This window comes from Rhinatrema bivittatum, chromosome 4 (genome assembly GCF_901001135.1).
Source record: "Rhinatrema bivittatum chromosome 4, aRhiBiv1.1, whole genome shotgun sequence".
NCBI lineage: Eukaryota > Metazoa > Chordata > Amphibia > Gymnophiona > Rhinatrematidae > Rhinatrema > Rhinatrema bivittatum.
The window spans coordinates 105,562,404-105,576,157 of record NC_042618.1 but is presented as its reverse complement, the minus strand read 5'-3'; the positions used below and the strand labels follow the sequence as shown (position 1 = coordinate 105,576,157).

Genomic DNA, 13,754 nt, shown 5'->3' with positions numbered 1-13,754 from the left:
TAAAAAAAAAAGTTTTATAAAATGTGTATATTATTCCACTTTTATGAAGTTTGGGTAGTTGAGATAACTATCCATACTTTTTCCAGTGTCAGGCTGCACCAACAGTTGGGTGATCATATTACAACACTCGTCTCTTGAAATTTCCAAATAGGAGAAGATCTGAAATTGTCTTGCAGCCCAATAGCACAAAATTACAAACAGAAGGTACGATTTTTACACTGCAGCATTTATTTAAACAACTGAAGCACACACAGCCCAGAGTCGAGTGCACAAATATGTCTAGCCACAACCAGAGAAATATCAAACTGATTTACTGCTGAATTTTAAATAAGGGTACTCACCAACACAGAGTACAGACACCTGTTCCTCCACCTGCTTGATTTGCACTGTGGTCCCAAAAAAAAAACAAAAAACCAAAAAAAAACTAACAAGAAAAAAAAATAGTGCAGCTTACTTGTGAATACATCTTTTTTTCCCAGAAAGATAGCACCGTGTGCTCTTCACAGTACAAATACATCTCAGTTGACTGATTAGTGTCTTAACATTTCTTCCCTTTTAACAGAATTCCTCCTTGGCGTAAACTAGAGCAGAGTGCAAACTGTACTCTCCATTAAGACAGAACTGTTTGCCCACGGCCTGTTTACTTCCTGCACATGTTCCCTGTGGCTCAGCATCACAGAGTAGCTTCAGAGACTAAGAACAAAAATAAAATTAAAAAATGTACAATGGTAAAATACACATTTATTAAGCATATGCATCTCTTTAGCATGCGCTTAGCCTACCCTAGTACACGCACAAATTACGTGCGCACCAGAGATACACCTAACGCAAAATGAATGACCAACAAATGCACATGCCTAACATTGAATTAGAATTATGCAAAATGTTATTTTCCTAAAGTAATCAGGCATTGTCCAAGCCATATGGTACTACTAAATGATATTCTAAAAAGCAATTCAAGTTTAAAACTCATTAACAAAAAAACCAAACTGTCCTCTCCCTGAACAAAAGAATTTAAGTAGATTTATAAAACAGTATTGAGAAATACAGTAGTGAAGCTGGGCCAGTCTAGCTGCTGCCCTAAGTCTTATCAGTGGAGAAGTGGGGGGTGGGGGAAGGGTAATATAAGCAAGAGGTGCATTAGCAGGACTGCCCTGGATAGCTAGGTACAGTACCAAGTGACTGGCACAAGAACATACCCGATGTGATCAGCAATGTGCCATATACATTATTCAGCTCTTCAAGAATTTCTAAGACATCTTCTGAACCAATCCAATCCATTTCATAATGGTACAAACATCTCGTCAGTGGTCCCAAGGCCAAAACAGGAACACAAATGTACTGCACAAGCACTGTTCCACCCCACCGCCTCTTGATACTAGACTCCAGCAATGTGAAAGACTGTCAGACTTGGGACACAGCTTTCTGTCATTGGATTAGGATATGTAGATTTGAACATGCTGTGTACCAGCTTTTATTTTGTAAAAAGATTACATAGGGTACAGTAACAATCCTTTCCTCTTTCCACACCTGTCATCTCAATCTAGTTACAGCATCCTATATGGCACTCACTCCTTACAGTTTCAGAAAAGAGCAGATTAACTTTGAATCCAGCCAGTGCAAACACTGGCTAGGATAGAAGTGCTGAAGGAGAGATCTCGGTAAAGAAAATCTCTTCACAGAGAACAGGTCTTCAATCCAGTGTTCCTCCTGCAGCAACCCCAGTTATAGCCCCTGCAGGAGAGACAGATATGCTCCCAAACCACACACTGGCTCTGTGTTAATATCCATTTAAAATTTCCTGTCTGCAGGGTGTTCCCTCTCTCCCAAGCTCAGATATTATGTATGCTATAGGGTGTAGCTGGTATTTGAGAGACTTGTTTATATAAAAGCCATAGTGGCTTGTTGAATAGGTAATGGGGGGAACTGAATACAGTAATGCTACTATATTCATGAACTGAGAAGTTTGGAATATAAATGAGCTTGGACAATGGAGGGGGGGGGGGGGGAGGAGGAGGAGAAGAGATCATTGCTGCAGGAGGAGTACTCTGGGAATCAGAGTGAAGGGGAAGGTAGACCTTCCATTGTTGTCCTACAATGAAGGAGGGGCTTCTATGCCATCAATGCAGGAAGCGGATGCTCATTTTCTGCTCAACGTCCACCTTCTCCAAAACCTGCAAGAAAACAAGGATATGAAATGAGGCAGAGCGAACTATGGGGCGGATTTTCAGAGCCCTGCTCGCCTAAATCCGCCCAAAACCGGTGAGCCTATTTTACATAGGCCTACCGGCACGCGCAGAGCCCCGGGACTCGCGTAAGTCCCGGGGTTTTCGGAGGTGGGCGTGTCGGGGGCGGGACCGAGCGCAGCGGCGTTTTCGGAGCGTTCCGGGGGGCGGGCTCGGGGGCGTGGCTACGGCCCGGGGCGTGGCCGCGCCCCCCGCCCCCAGGTCGCGTCCCGGCGCGCTAGCGGCCCGCTGGCGCGCGGGGATTTACTTCTCCCTCCGGGAGGCGTAAATCCCGGTTAGGTAGAGGAAGGGAGGGGAAGGTGAGGGGAGGGCGTTAGAGAATTCCCTCCAAGGCCGCTCCGATTTCGGAGCGGCCTCCGAGGGAACGGGGGTAGGCTGCGCGGCTCGGCGCGCGCCGGCTATACAAAATAGATAGCCTTACGCGCGCCGATCCCGGATTTTAGCGGATACGCGCAGCTCCGCGCGTATCTACTAAAATCCAGCGTACTTTTGTTGGCGCCTGGAGCGCCAACAAAAGTACGCCTATGCGCGCTATTTGAAAATCTACCCCTATGGTTCTAGTCTGGGCTTCTCTCCCAAACCCTAGCATAGAGGTAGGCAACTCCAGCCTTGGAGTGCCACAAACAAATCTGGTTTTCAGGATATCCACCATCACTATGCATGAGGTATATTTGAATGCACTGCTTTCATTATATTCAAATACATATCATGCATAGTGATGGTGGATATCCTGAAAACCAGACCCGTTTGTGGTACAGTAGGCCTGAAATTGCCTATCCTAGCCTAAGCTAAGAAACCAAAGCCCTGAGCTGGATGTGTAGCTATTGGCCAGAATCTGGATACAGGCATACCAGAGTCGGAGGGAGCTACAGCTTATGATCCCTAGCCAAGGACTACTGCTACAATGAATGGGCAAGATAGAGAGGAAGGGGCTATAAAACAGGAAAAATACTTCAAGTGGCTGCAAATGAAAGCAGATAGCACCGTAGCTCAATGGAGACCAGCTTCCAAAGCAGCAACAAAAACTGCCGGACAAAAAGAAAAAAATAAGCTGGATTTATAGAATAAGTCTGTCACTGGAGATAGATGAGGCCAAAACATTTACAGAATTAAAAAAACAAACAAAAAAAAAACCCAACCTAGAATAAGAACAGATCCTGGGTTGCAAGGAAGCAAGGGACAGGGTAAGATTGCATCAGAAAGGGACAGACTCAATGGGCTTTGTGGTCTTTTTCTGCTATCATTTCTCTGCTAGTTTTCTGTTACCAGAGCTGGGGCTGCTGCAGAGGCAGCGTTCACAGCACCTGGAGGGAGGACCAGCCATTAGACAACAGTGATACCTGATGGCCAAATTTAGGGCCCACAGCTGCAGGGTTCTAAAAGGAGCCCTTGTCCATAGCCCCAGCCAAAGACTGTTGCTGCAATGATTGGGCTGAATTAGGATGGGATATAAAATAGAGGAAAAGAAGTCCACAGCTAGTTGTAAAGGAAGGCTCTTATTGCTGCATTCCAGCCCTAGTTCCAACTAAGCTGGAAGCCCAAAGGAGTAGGAGACTGCAAGATCCCTTAAAAAAAAAAAAAAAAAAAAAAAAATCCAAGAACTAGTTTTAAAAATAGTTTTTATAATATTGTCACATCAGTATTGATGGTAGAATACCAAAACCCTTGTCATAAGCAGTAGTTTCCTGACCTTCACAAATTCTGTGAAGGAGATGGCACTGTCCCCATCCTGGTCAGCCTCCTGGATTGTCCGATCGGCAATGCTGCCCAACTGTTCATCTGAAATGTTCACCCCAACCATCATACGCAATACCTGTGGGGGCACAAGAGGTTGAACATTACACGTACTTTGGATTCCAAGACTATTTTCAGCATTCCGCATGTGCTTTCCCAAAACAGCAGTCTTGAAGGTAAAAATTAGGCTTCTTACCTGCTAATTTTCTTTCCTTGAGTCTTAACAGACAAGTCCAAATCATGGGTTTTTCTCCCCCATCAGCAGACACAACAAAACCTTTGCTGAGACTCCGTCAACATAAGGAACTGTGTCACCTGCAGTCTCTTAGTATTATGTTATCAAAGCTAACTCCCCAATGAGCACGGTTGAGAAAATAGAAACATGTCTGTAAACCTCAAAAAAACTGGCCCCCTTTACCAAAAAGAGTCCAATAACCAACAAATCGTAGCCATACTAACACTTCATAGCATAACACTCCGTCTAATCTATGTACACAGAAGAACTAGATAAAGGCTAACTGGGTGGGGCTCTAGACTGGTCTGGTAGGAGTCAAAGAAAATTTGCAGTAAGCAACCTAATTTTGCTTTTATCATTGTCCCACCAGACCAATCCAGACCCATGGGATTTACCCAAGCTACCCTTAACCTGGGAGGGAGCCAGAAAAGCCTTCTCTCAGAACGCTCACCTCAAAAAAAAAAAAAAAAAAAAAAAAAAAAAAAGTCTGCATCTCTAGCTTGCACATCCAAATGATAATATTTGGAAACCGTGCAACAAGGACCAAGTTGCCACCTTACAAAATGTTCTATGGCAAAACTGGTACTCTGCCGAAGGTGGAGCTTGGGCTCTAGTGGAATACGCCCAGAGACCCTCAGGAAACTACTGCCCTTGCAATTATGTGCCATAGCACAGTTACTCACCTTGGAAAGGTGTTGAGGTAGTGTGATTGGGTTTGAATAGGGACCAACATTTGTTAATCAAGAGAGCAGTGAGTCACTCTGGCTGACTAACTAAGTGTTAAGGTTGTGTGTTTGATGTGAATAGGTATCATTCTTTGTTAATCAGCACAGCAGTGAGTCACTCAGGAAAACTAAATGAAGTGTACATCTCCTAAGGGATTGTTTTGCACTAATTTACCTTAGAAGCACATTATAAATTAGAAGGGAAGAGCTCAGTAACCCACATTCCAGTGGGAACACAGAGAGGAGAGGATCACCTTGCTGGTGGCTGAAAGGAATCAGTAAGTTTTAGCTTGGGACATTGCCCCAATACTTTTAAAAAAGACAAAGTTAACTATTTGGGAATATTATTTAGTGTGTCTGTGCCTTTAATAGTCAGAATGTTGCGGTCGCCACCGCTTCCCCTCGCCTTGGGCTCAACCCTGCATACCTCCGCTTCAGGAACTGCCGCGTTCCGCCGACGCTGGACCCTGGGGGCTTCTCTCACTCCACGTGGCGGCCGCCATTACGTGCCTGCTTCTCCTCAGTCGCGCGCGAAGACACCCGTCTTGAGTGCTCAACTCCCGGAAGCCTGGCCCCGCCCAGGTCCCGATATAACCCGCGTTCAAACTCTCTCTCATCGCCTTGCAACGAGGTTCACAACTGCCTAGTTGTCCTGAGTTGCGCTCCTGTTTCTCTACGGTTGCCTGCCTCTGACTCCGGTTTGCCTACGACCCCGCTTCAGCCTGCCGCCTGCCTACGACCCCGCTTCAGCCTGCCGCCTGCCTACGACCCCGGTTTGCTACAGACTCTGCTTCAGCTACAGCCTGCTTCAGCTCCGGTTTGCTACAGAATCTGCTTCAGCTACCGCCTGCTCCAACTCCGGTTTGCTACCAACTTCGCTTCAGCTCACAGCCTGCCTCAGACTCCGGTCTGCTACAGTTCCGCTGTCGCCTGCTGCCCTGTCATCAGCTGGCCCTCGGCCCTGTACTGCCGGGTCCTGCTTCCCGGGTACCTTGGACTTCCTATACTTCCAGTTTACTCTGGTCCCGGTCTATGCACACATCTGCCTCTGGTCTTTTTTTGTGTTATATTTCATTGGCTTTACACCTTTAGATTTGGTGTTATAGATAAGAAAATTATTTCTTACCTGCTAATTTTCGTTCCTGTAGTACCATGGATCAGTCCCCCGTCCAGCAGATGGAGTCAGACACAGCTTTGAAGGGTGCTGCCTTATAAACCAGTGCACCCTCTACTACCCTTCAGTAATAAGAATATCAAAGCAAGATACACAGAGAAGGATGGATCAAGGGAACCAAAACACTAACTTCAAACAGTGTGAATAGAACAATTAGAAACTCATGCCAAAGGGCATACTACAAACTGATGCCAAAGGGCAAACTTGCAAAAAGAGATATTGAACGGCCCCATAAGAGAGGGGCTACCGCAGAGGTCAGAGAATAGAGATGCAAAGCAAGGAAGTCGAGCAGTAAATCCCAAACAACTATCCCAGTCAGGCTTAGGGAGGGCATCTGGACTGATCCATGCTACTACAGGAACAAAAATTAGCAGGTAAGGAATCATTTTCTTTTCCCCGTACGTACCAGGATCATTCCAGACAGTGGGATGTACCAAAGCTTCCCTACTTCGGGTGGGCTCTTGATAGTCCTGCTCGAATGATCCTTTCGCCAAAAGACGACGACTGGATGTTCAAGCAATAGTGTCTAGCAAAAGTATGCAAGGATTTCCAGGTGGCCGCCCGGCAAGTCTCCTGGGCAAAAGTGGACTGACACTCCGCCCAGGGCGCCACCTGAGAACGCAGCGAATGGGCCCTGACGCCCAACGGGGTTTGTTGCCCTGCTCCAATATACGCAGTCACAATGGCTTCTTTAAGCCAGCGAGCGATTGTTGACTTTGGGGCTTTGGATCCCTTTTTGGGACCATGCCAAAGGACAAACAGATGATCTGACAGAGGAAACTGTGACCGCCAGGTAACGGATCAGGATGCGTTTGACATCAAGCTTACGGAGCTCACGTGGCTCAGAGGAGAAAGAGGGGAGCTCCACAGTCTGATTCAGGTGAAATGCCGAAACCACCTCAGGCAGAAAAGAGGGCACCGTACGTAAGGTGACACCTGAATCTGTGAGTCGGAGGTAGGGCTCCCTGCAGGACAGCGCCTGGAGTTCTGAACAAATGGCCATGAGGAAAACAGTCTTGAGTGTGAGATCCTTGAGGGTAGCGTCATGCAGAGGCTCGAAGGGAGGACCTCCCAAGATCCTTAAAACTAAGTTGAGGCTCCAGGAAGGACAAGGAGCCTGAAGTAGAGGCTTTAGATGCTTCACCCCCTTGAGGAACCGGATGATATCCGGGTGAGAGGAAAGAATAATTCCCTCCTGTCGATGGACCAGGGATCCAAGAACAGAGACCTGAACTTGCAGTGAGTTGTAGGCGAGACCCTTCTCCAGGTCCGCCTGGAGGAATGAAAGGATTTGAGTGACCGAGGCCGTCCGTGGTAAAGCTGAATGGGAAGCGCATCAGGATTCGAAAACCTTCCACACTGACATAAGCGAGGGACGTAGACGTCTTCTGAGCCTTGAGGAGAGTTGAAACTACGGCCTCCGGATATCCCCGGCGTCTCAGTCTACGCCTCTCAAAAGCCAGGCCACAAGACAAAAGCGATCTGCCTGGTCGAAAAATACTGGCCCTTGATGAAGTAGTCGTTGAAGGTGGCCGAGGCGGAGAGGGCCGTCCACCGCTAGGTTGATCAGATCCGCGAACCACGGACGGCGGGGCCATTCCGGTGCCACCAGAATCACCAGACCCTGGTGGACTTCGATTCTCTGAAGGACCCTGCCAGCAAGAGGCCACTGTGGGAACACGTAGAGGAGAAGGTGACTTGGCCATGGGAGCACTAACGCGTCCACCCCTTCCGTGCCGTGCTCTCTTCTGCGACTGAAGAACCGCAGCGCTTTTGCATTGTGGGAGGTGGCCAAGAAATTCCAGGTGAGGTGTCCCCCAATGCTGGATGAGAAGCTGCATCGCCTCCTTGGAGAGCTCCCACTCCCCGGATCGAGACGTTGTCGGCTCAGGAAGTCCGCCTGAACATTGTCTACTCCTGCGATGTGAGAGGCTGCCAGCCGTGAGAGGTGGGCCTCCGCCCAGGCCAGCAGCTTGTCATCTCCAAGGAAACATGACAACTTCTCATTCCTCCCTGGCGATTGATATACGCTACCGTAGTCACGTTGTCCGAGAGAATCCTGACCGCCCGATGATGGACGAGAGGGAGGAAACTTCGGCGCCAGGTGAACAGCTCTGGTTTCCAAGCGATTGATTGGCCATGTGGCTTGAGACCTCCTCCATTACCCCTGGACCGAGCTAGTTTGACAGACTGCCCCCCAGTTGGAGAGACTGGCAACCGTGGTAACCACCACCCAGTCCGGTATGTCCAAGGGCATTCCCTGCGCCAAGTGGAGCGGGTCGAGCCACCAACGCAGGCTGTCTCTGGCGGGCTGCGGGAGTGGAAGGATGGCTTGGAACTCCTGCGACACTGGTTTCCAGTGGGAGAGTAACGCTCTTTGGAGAGGCCGCAAAGGCCCAGGGTACAAGATTGATCGTGGAAGCCATGGATCCCAGGATCTGTAGGTAATCCCAAGCCGTGGGCAACAAGAGGCAAGAGAAGTGTTGAACCAGCGCAGAGAGTGCCTGGGCGCGATCTGGCCTGAGGAAGACCTTGCCTGTTGCTGTGTTGAACCGTGCCCGCAGGAAGTCCAGTGACTGCGAAGGAGTAAGTCTGCTCTTGGTGTAGTCGATAACCCAACCAAGGGATTGCAAGAGCTGTACCACTCTGATGACCACCTGCTGACTTCGCTCGAACGAGCCAGTCGTCCAGATACGGGTGAACTAGAATTCCCTCCCTGCGGAGAGCTGCCTCCACCACTATCATTACCTTCGTGAATGTGTGGTGGGCGGTCGCCAGACCGAAGGGTAGCGACTGGAACTGAAAGTGCTGCCCTAGAATCTTGAAACGTAGGAAACGCTGATGCTCCTGGAGGATGGGAATGTGAAGGTAAGCCTCCATCAGATCCAGAGAGGCCAGGAATTCCCCCCGATGGACAGCCGCAATCACAGAGCGCAGGGTCTCCATCCTGAAGTGAGGGACCTTCAGCGACTTGTTGACCAACTTGAGGTCCAGAATTGGGCGGAAAGAACCCTCCTTCTTGGGAACCACAAAGTAGACTGAATAATGGCCGGAGCCCAGTTCCATGGGGGGCACTGGAATTATTGCCCCTAAAGCCAGGAGTCTGTCGAGAGTCTGCCGCACAATGAACTACTTTTGGGAGGATCCGCAGGGAGAGAAGAGGAATCTGTCTCTTGGGGGTTGAGCAAAGTCCAATGCTTAGCCGTGCCTTAGAATATCGAGGACCCACTGATCCGACGTGATCTGTGCCCACTCCTTGTAGAAAAGAGAAATCCGGCCCCCGATCTTGGGAGTTGGGGAGTGGGCCAGTCTGGCATCATTGTGGGGGCTTAGAGGAGGCAGCCTGCGCCATCCCGTCCCTTGCCGGTCTGCAGCCTCGAAAGGGACGGGACCAAGACAGAGCGAGAAGAGGGCGCCCTAGGTGTGGCCTGTCTGGTGGTGAGGAAGCGACGTTGACCACGGAACCAGCTTCTGGAGGCATTGAATGATCTGGTAGTTCACGGCCGATCTTCCGGGAGCCTATGTACCGTGTTTTCTCCGAGAGATTTGATGATCTGGTCCAGATAGCTCCAAAAAGGAATTTCCCTTTAAAAGGCAGGGATCCCAACTGTGTCTTGGAAGCAGAATCAGCGGACCAGTTGCGGAGCCAGAGAAGATTGCCAAAAAATACCCCAAAATATGTTTTTTGTCCGTGCTAGAAAAATCTCACAAAAATACAAAAAATGGTTTTGAGATCAAAGTTTTAAAAACAAAAATAAAATTAAAAAATTAATCTTTGATAAAATAGCATTTGAGAAAGATGAGTGCTCCAGCTGTGGTAGCTTCAAGTTGTCACTGGATAACCTTCAGGAAGAGAGTGATAAAATTTTTACTTCTACCCTGCCATCAGAAAAACCAGTAGGATACAATTAGAGCCTCTCAGTTGCTTAAGCTAAGCTACTTTATGAATTCCACTTTAAAAAAGGGAGATAATGGCAGGGTGAAAAAAGAAAATACAACTGTCTAAAGTCTGTTCAAGGACAAGAGATATTTTCATACTTGTAGCTGTCAGGGCCAGCTTTTGGGATGTGCAACCTGTGCGGCCACAGAGGGAGCTGCTGTACCATCTACTTCCCCACCAGCCTGTGCCCTTCCTCAGCATTCACTCTAACTTCCAGAAGTAGCTAGCAGCCAATCCAACAGGTCCAGAATGCAGCCACCTCCTGAAGAATGGAAAAGGTGGAGCTAGCTGTTCTATGCTGCTGCCGCCATGTACAGAAGCACTCGAGAAAGAACTGCAAGCTCACAGCCTGCACAGGAACCACTAAAGCCAAAGCCCTAGAGTTAAGGAAATGTCACAGCCTGTAAAGGAGCCACTGCCACCAAGCTAAAGCAGGAGGGCAAGAGTGGACTAGGGTTGCAGGGACATTATGATCAGTCTGATGGGAGGGATGGGGGAGTGGTTAGAGCAGCAGGCTGCTAATCAAGGAATCCAGGGTTCAAATCCTGTTGCTGCTTCTTGTGACCTTGAGCAAGCCACTTTTCCCTCCATTGCCTTGGGTACAAACCTAGACTGTAAGCTCTCTGGGGACAGAAAAATCCGCTTTGAAGTGGTTGAGTAGTCACAAATAGAATATTAAAAAAACACCTTATTTTTTGATTAACAGCGAGACAGAGGGCTGTGACTGACAGAGGATACACCAAGGCCAAGGGAGGTGGGAGGTGTGGAAGTCTTAAGGCGGTACCGAATGATGGGATGAGATGTGCGAAAAAAAGCTTCTGAGCACTGTAGGGGGGAGGGGCACCAATTTCATATAGGGTACTGGTTAGCTAGAATTGGCCATGGTTATATTTTTATTTGCCTTCCTGTGCAAACTCAATCCAACTCTGAACATATCAGACTCAAAAACTCTGCAAGAAATAAATATCACAGAGAAATAAACATGGCATAGCTACAAACTAATCTTCATAAAAATAATATCTGAAAGACCTACAAAAACAATAATCCCCAAACAAATGTTCTTGTTAATTAAGCTTGCCACCTATAAGGGGGTAAAATGAGTGAGTCAACAGCCTTGCAGTGGCATAGAGAGGAGGGGGAAGAAGTGGGGGGCCAATGCCTCTGGGTACTAGACTTAAAAGGGGTCACGGCAGCAGGTAGCCATCGCATTCCCCCGCTGCCGCAACCCTCTCACGCCTCCCTGCTCCTACGAATCGAAGGATTGTGGTCTGCTTCTTCTTCCTCAGCTGTCAGCACTTGATTATGCCATTCGTGTGCCAGCAGTCGGGAAGGAGGAAGCAGCCCGCGCTGCAAGGCCACAATCCTTCGATTCTTAGGAGCAGGGAGGTGTGCGGGAGGGGACTGCAGCAGCGCCGCAGGGATGAGTGAAGTATGGAGGCTAAGTGAGAGGGGTTTGCAGCAGTGCAGGGATGCGTTTGTTACCTGCTGTGAATGTGGGGGAACATGAACTGTGACTTAGTGAGGCGACATGGGAGGGGGAACAAGACTGCTGGAGAGTTGGGAGTCCAAGAAGCAGAGCCATAGTGTGCCTGTGGTCAATATGACCATGGCCATAGGCGCTGCTACCGAAGGGTACCATGGCGCCACCAGCACCATCAAGAGCAGCGACTGACAGAGGATATACAGAGGCCAAGGGGGGTGGGAGGTGTGGAAGTCTTAAGATGGTACTGAATGATGGGATGAGGTGTGCGAAAGAAGCTTCTGAGCAGTGTGTGTGTATATGGGGGGGGGGGGGGGGGGGGGGGGGGGAAAGAGGGGCACCAATTTCACACAGGGTACCGGTTAGCTAGAACTGTAATAGACAGTGCAGCCAGTGGGGTGTAAGCAAGAGAAGGAACAACACGGATAGAGGTTTTCTCTGGGAACCTAATATCTTTGCAAGAGTGAACACAAGTGCGAGTGAGAATAGTTTCTGTGGCTCCTTTCTCCAAATTCATGACAATCTCAGGGTGAATGGAAATAAAAAAAACAAACGAAAAAAACATACCATAGATGGAGAAAAGGAGTTTTTTTTTACTCCTTATTAGTTTCATTATTGGATGTTATTTGATGTCTGCTGTTCTGAAATATTATATTGGTGTTTTGGGAAATTTTATAAATATTTTCATGAGATTTTAATTATTGAATGCCCTATTCATTAGTTGTTTTGATATATTTATTCTTTTTATTAGAATGGTTTTACTATGATTTTTCTTGATTTCCTTGTTTGGTCTTCTGTGTTCTGTATGTGTGACCAAGATGAGGGATTCTGTTAGTGCATGGGTTCTGTGTTGGGCTCTATAGTTCTTTTTTCAATCAGAGGTGTTTCTGTCTTCTAGGGTCTATTGTAATATTTGCAATGCTGAACTTTTCTGGATAGTGTTATTACTGTTTGACTCCTGAGGGAGTTAGAGCTGCTATATGACATGACAAATTTGGTACATATGCACGGATTTTTGTTACTGAGATGATATGATTTGAATTATTTTTGTATGGTGATTTGTATGGGGAAATAGTCATTTAGTACTGCCACTTCTATTAAGTAATGTTCTTCTTTACCACGGTGCATTTTTCTAGCATCAAAAACTTTTTATTAGTTGGTCTGGGAATGAATAATTCTATTCTATGATTTATGCAAAAATGAATGACTGACAGTACAGGTATAAGAAATTGGCGGGAGGCTAACAGCATCTATGTGAGTGAGCTAGAGTAGGAAGACCAAACTTTGAGCCACGCCCCCCTCTTCTATTCATGCAATTGGTTGGGCCTCCCCCCTCCCCAAGATTGGTAAGGGGGGTGAGGGGGTACAGAGAAGTTGCAAATGCATTGGCCCCTGGGCACCGGAGACCCTTGCTACACCACTGCGGCCTTAGTTTCTCATAACTCCAGACTCTGCCACAGAAAGGGTCTTTAAAGAGTCGTATCTACATATCCAACCCTAGTCACACAGGCCATGGCAAGGCACAATCCAGGTTTGAAAGCAAACTTCTCCTTTGCACAAATGTAGAGAAAGCCAGAATAAAATAGAATAATTTAAAAAATAAAAGTCTGAAGAAAGAACAGAGTAAAGATCTGTATCCCGACAAAATTAGATACAAAACTGATGTATCATCTATAACATGTGAGCTTACCTGAAGGAGCTCATCCCGAGAAATTCTGTCATCTTTGTCCAAGTCATAGAGACAGAAAGCAACTGGCAGGAAAAGGGGAAAAAAAAAGGTCATTCTATCTTCCTAGTCTTAAGAGCTCTGTGGAACAAGTAGGGATGGAGGTTCTAAGGATTAACAATTTGTGGGATCAGAAAGGCTGAAGGACTGCACAGCTGCAAGGCTTTACTTGAATGTCTGTAAAAGTGCTTGAACAAGCTTGAGTACTCGCTTAATATCAGGCCCTCCTCTTTAAACAGAGTCTCTTCCAGTGTAGGGGCCCAGGGAGATAATACAAAAGGGAGGAGGAAGCATGTGCTAAGCACCACGAACAGAATAATAGTTTTAAGGTCCACAGGGCAAAGTACCATTCATCTAGTATCAATTCATTTGATTATTTGTAAGTTGTTTTTAAGCAGCTTTTATGCAGTTCCTCTGCATCACTGAACAGTCACGTCTACATGAGGGGTTGGAGGAGGCAGTATTCATACCCTAGGATGTGGGGGGAGAGGACC

General features: G+C 47.5%; 1 protein-coding gene across 1 annotated transcript in view; it reads right to left on the bottom strand.

Annotated features, from left to right (window-relative positions):
• Positions 1–205: 205 nt before the first annotated feature.
• Positions 206–13,754, bottom strand: part of CHP1 (calcineurin like EF-hand protein 1) — a 45,065-nt gene continuing 31,516 nt past the window's right edge. Inside the window, exons 5-7 of the mRNA XM_029598608.1 lie at positions 13,225–13,286; positions 3,937–4,059; positions 206–2,174 (exon numbers count right to left, since the gene is read on the bottom strand). Coding sequence (XP_029454468.1) covers positions 2,121–2,174; positions 3,937–4,059; positions 13,225–13,286 — 239 coding nt within the window. The 3' untranslated portion in view covers positions 206–2,120. The remainder of the gene's footprint in view (positions 2,175–3,936; positions 4,060–13,224; positions 13,287–13,754) is intronic.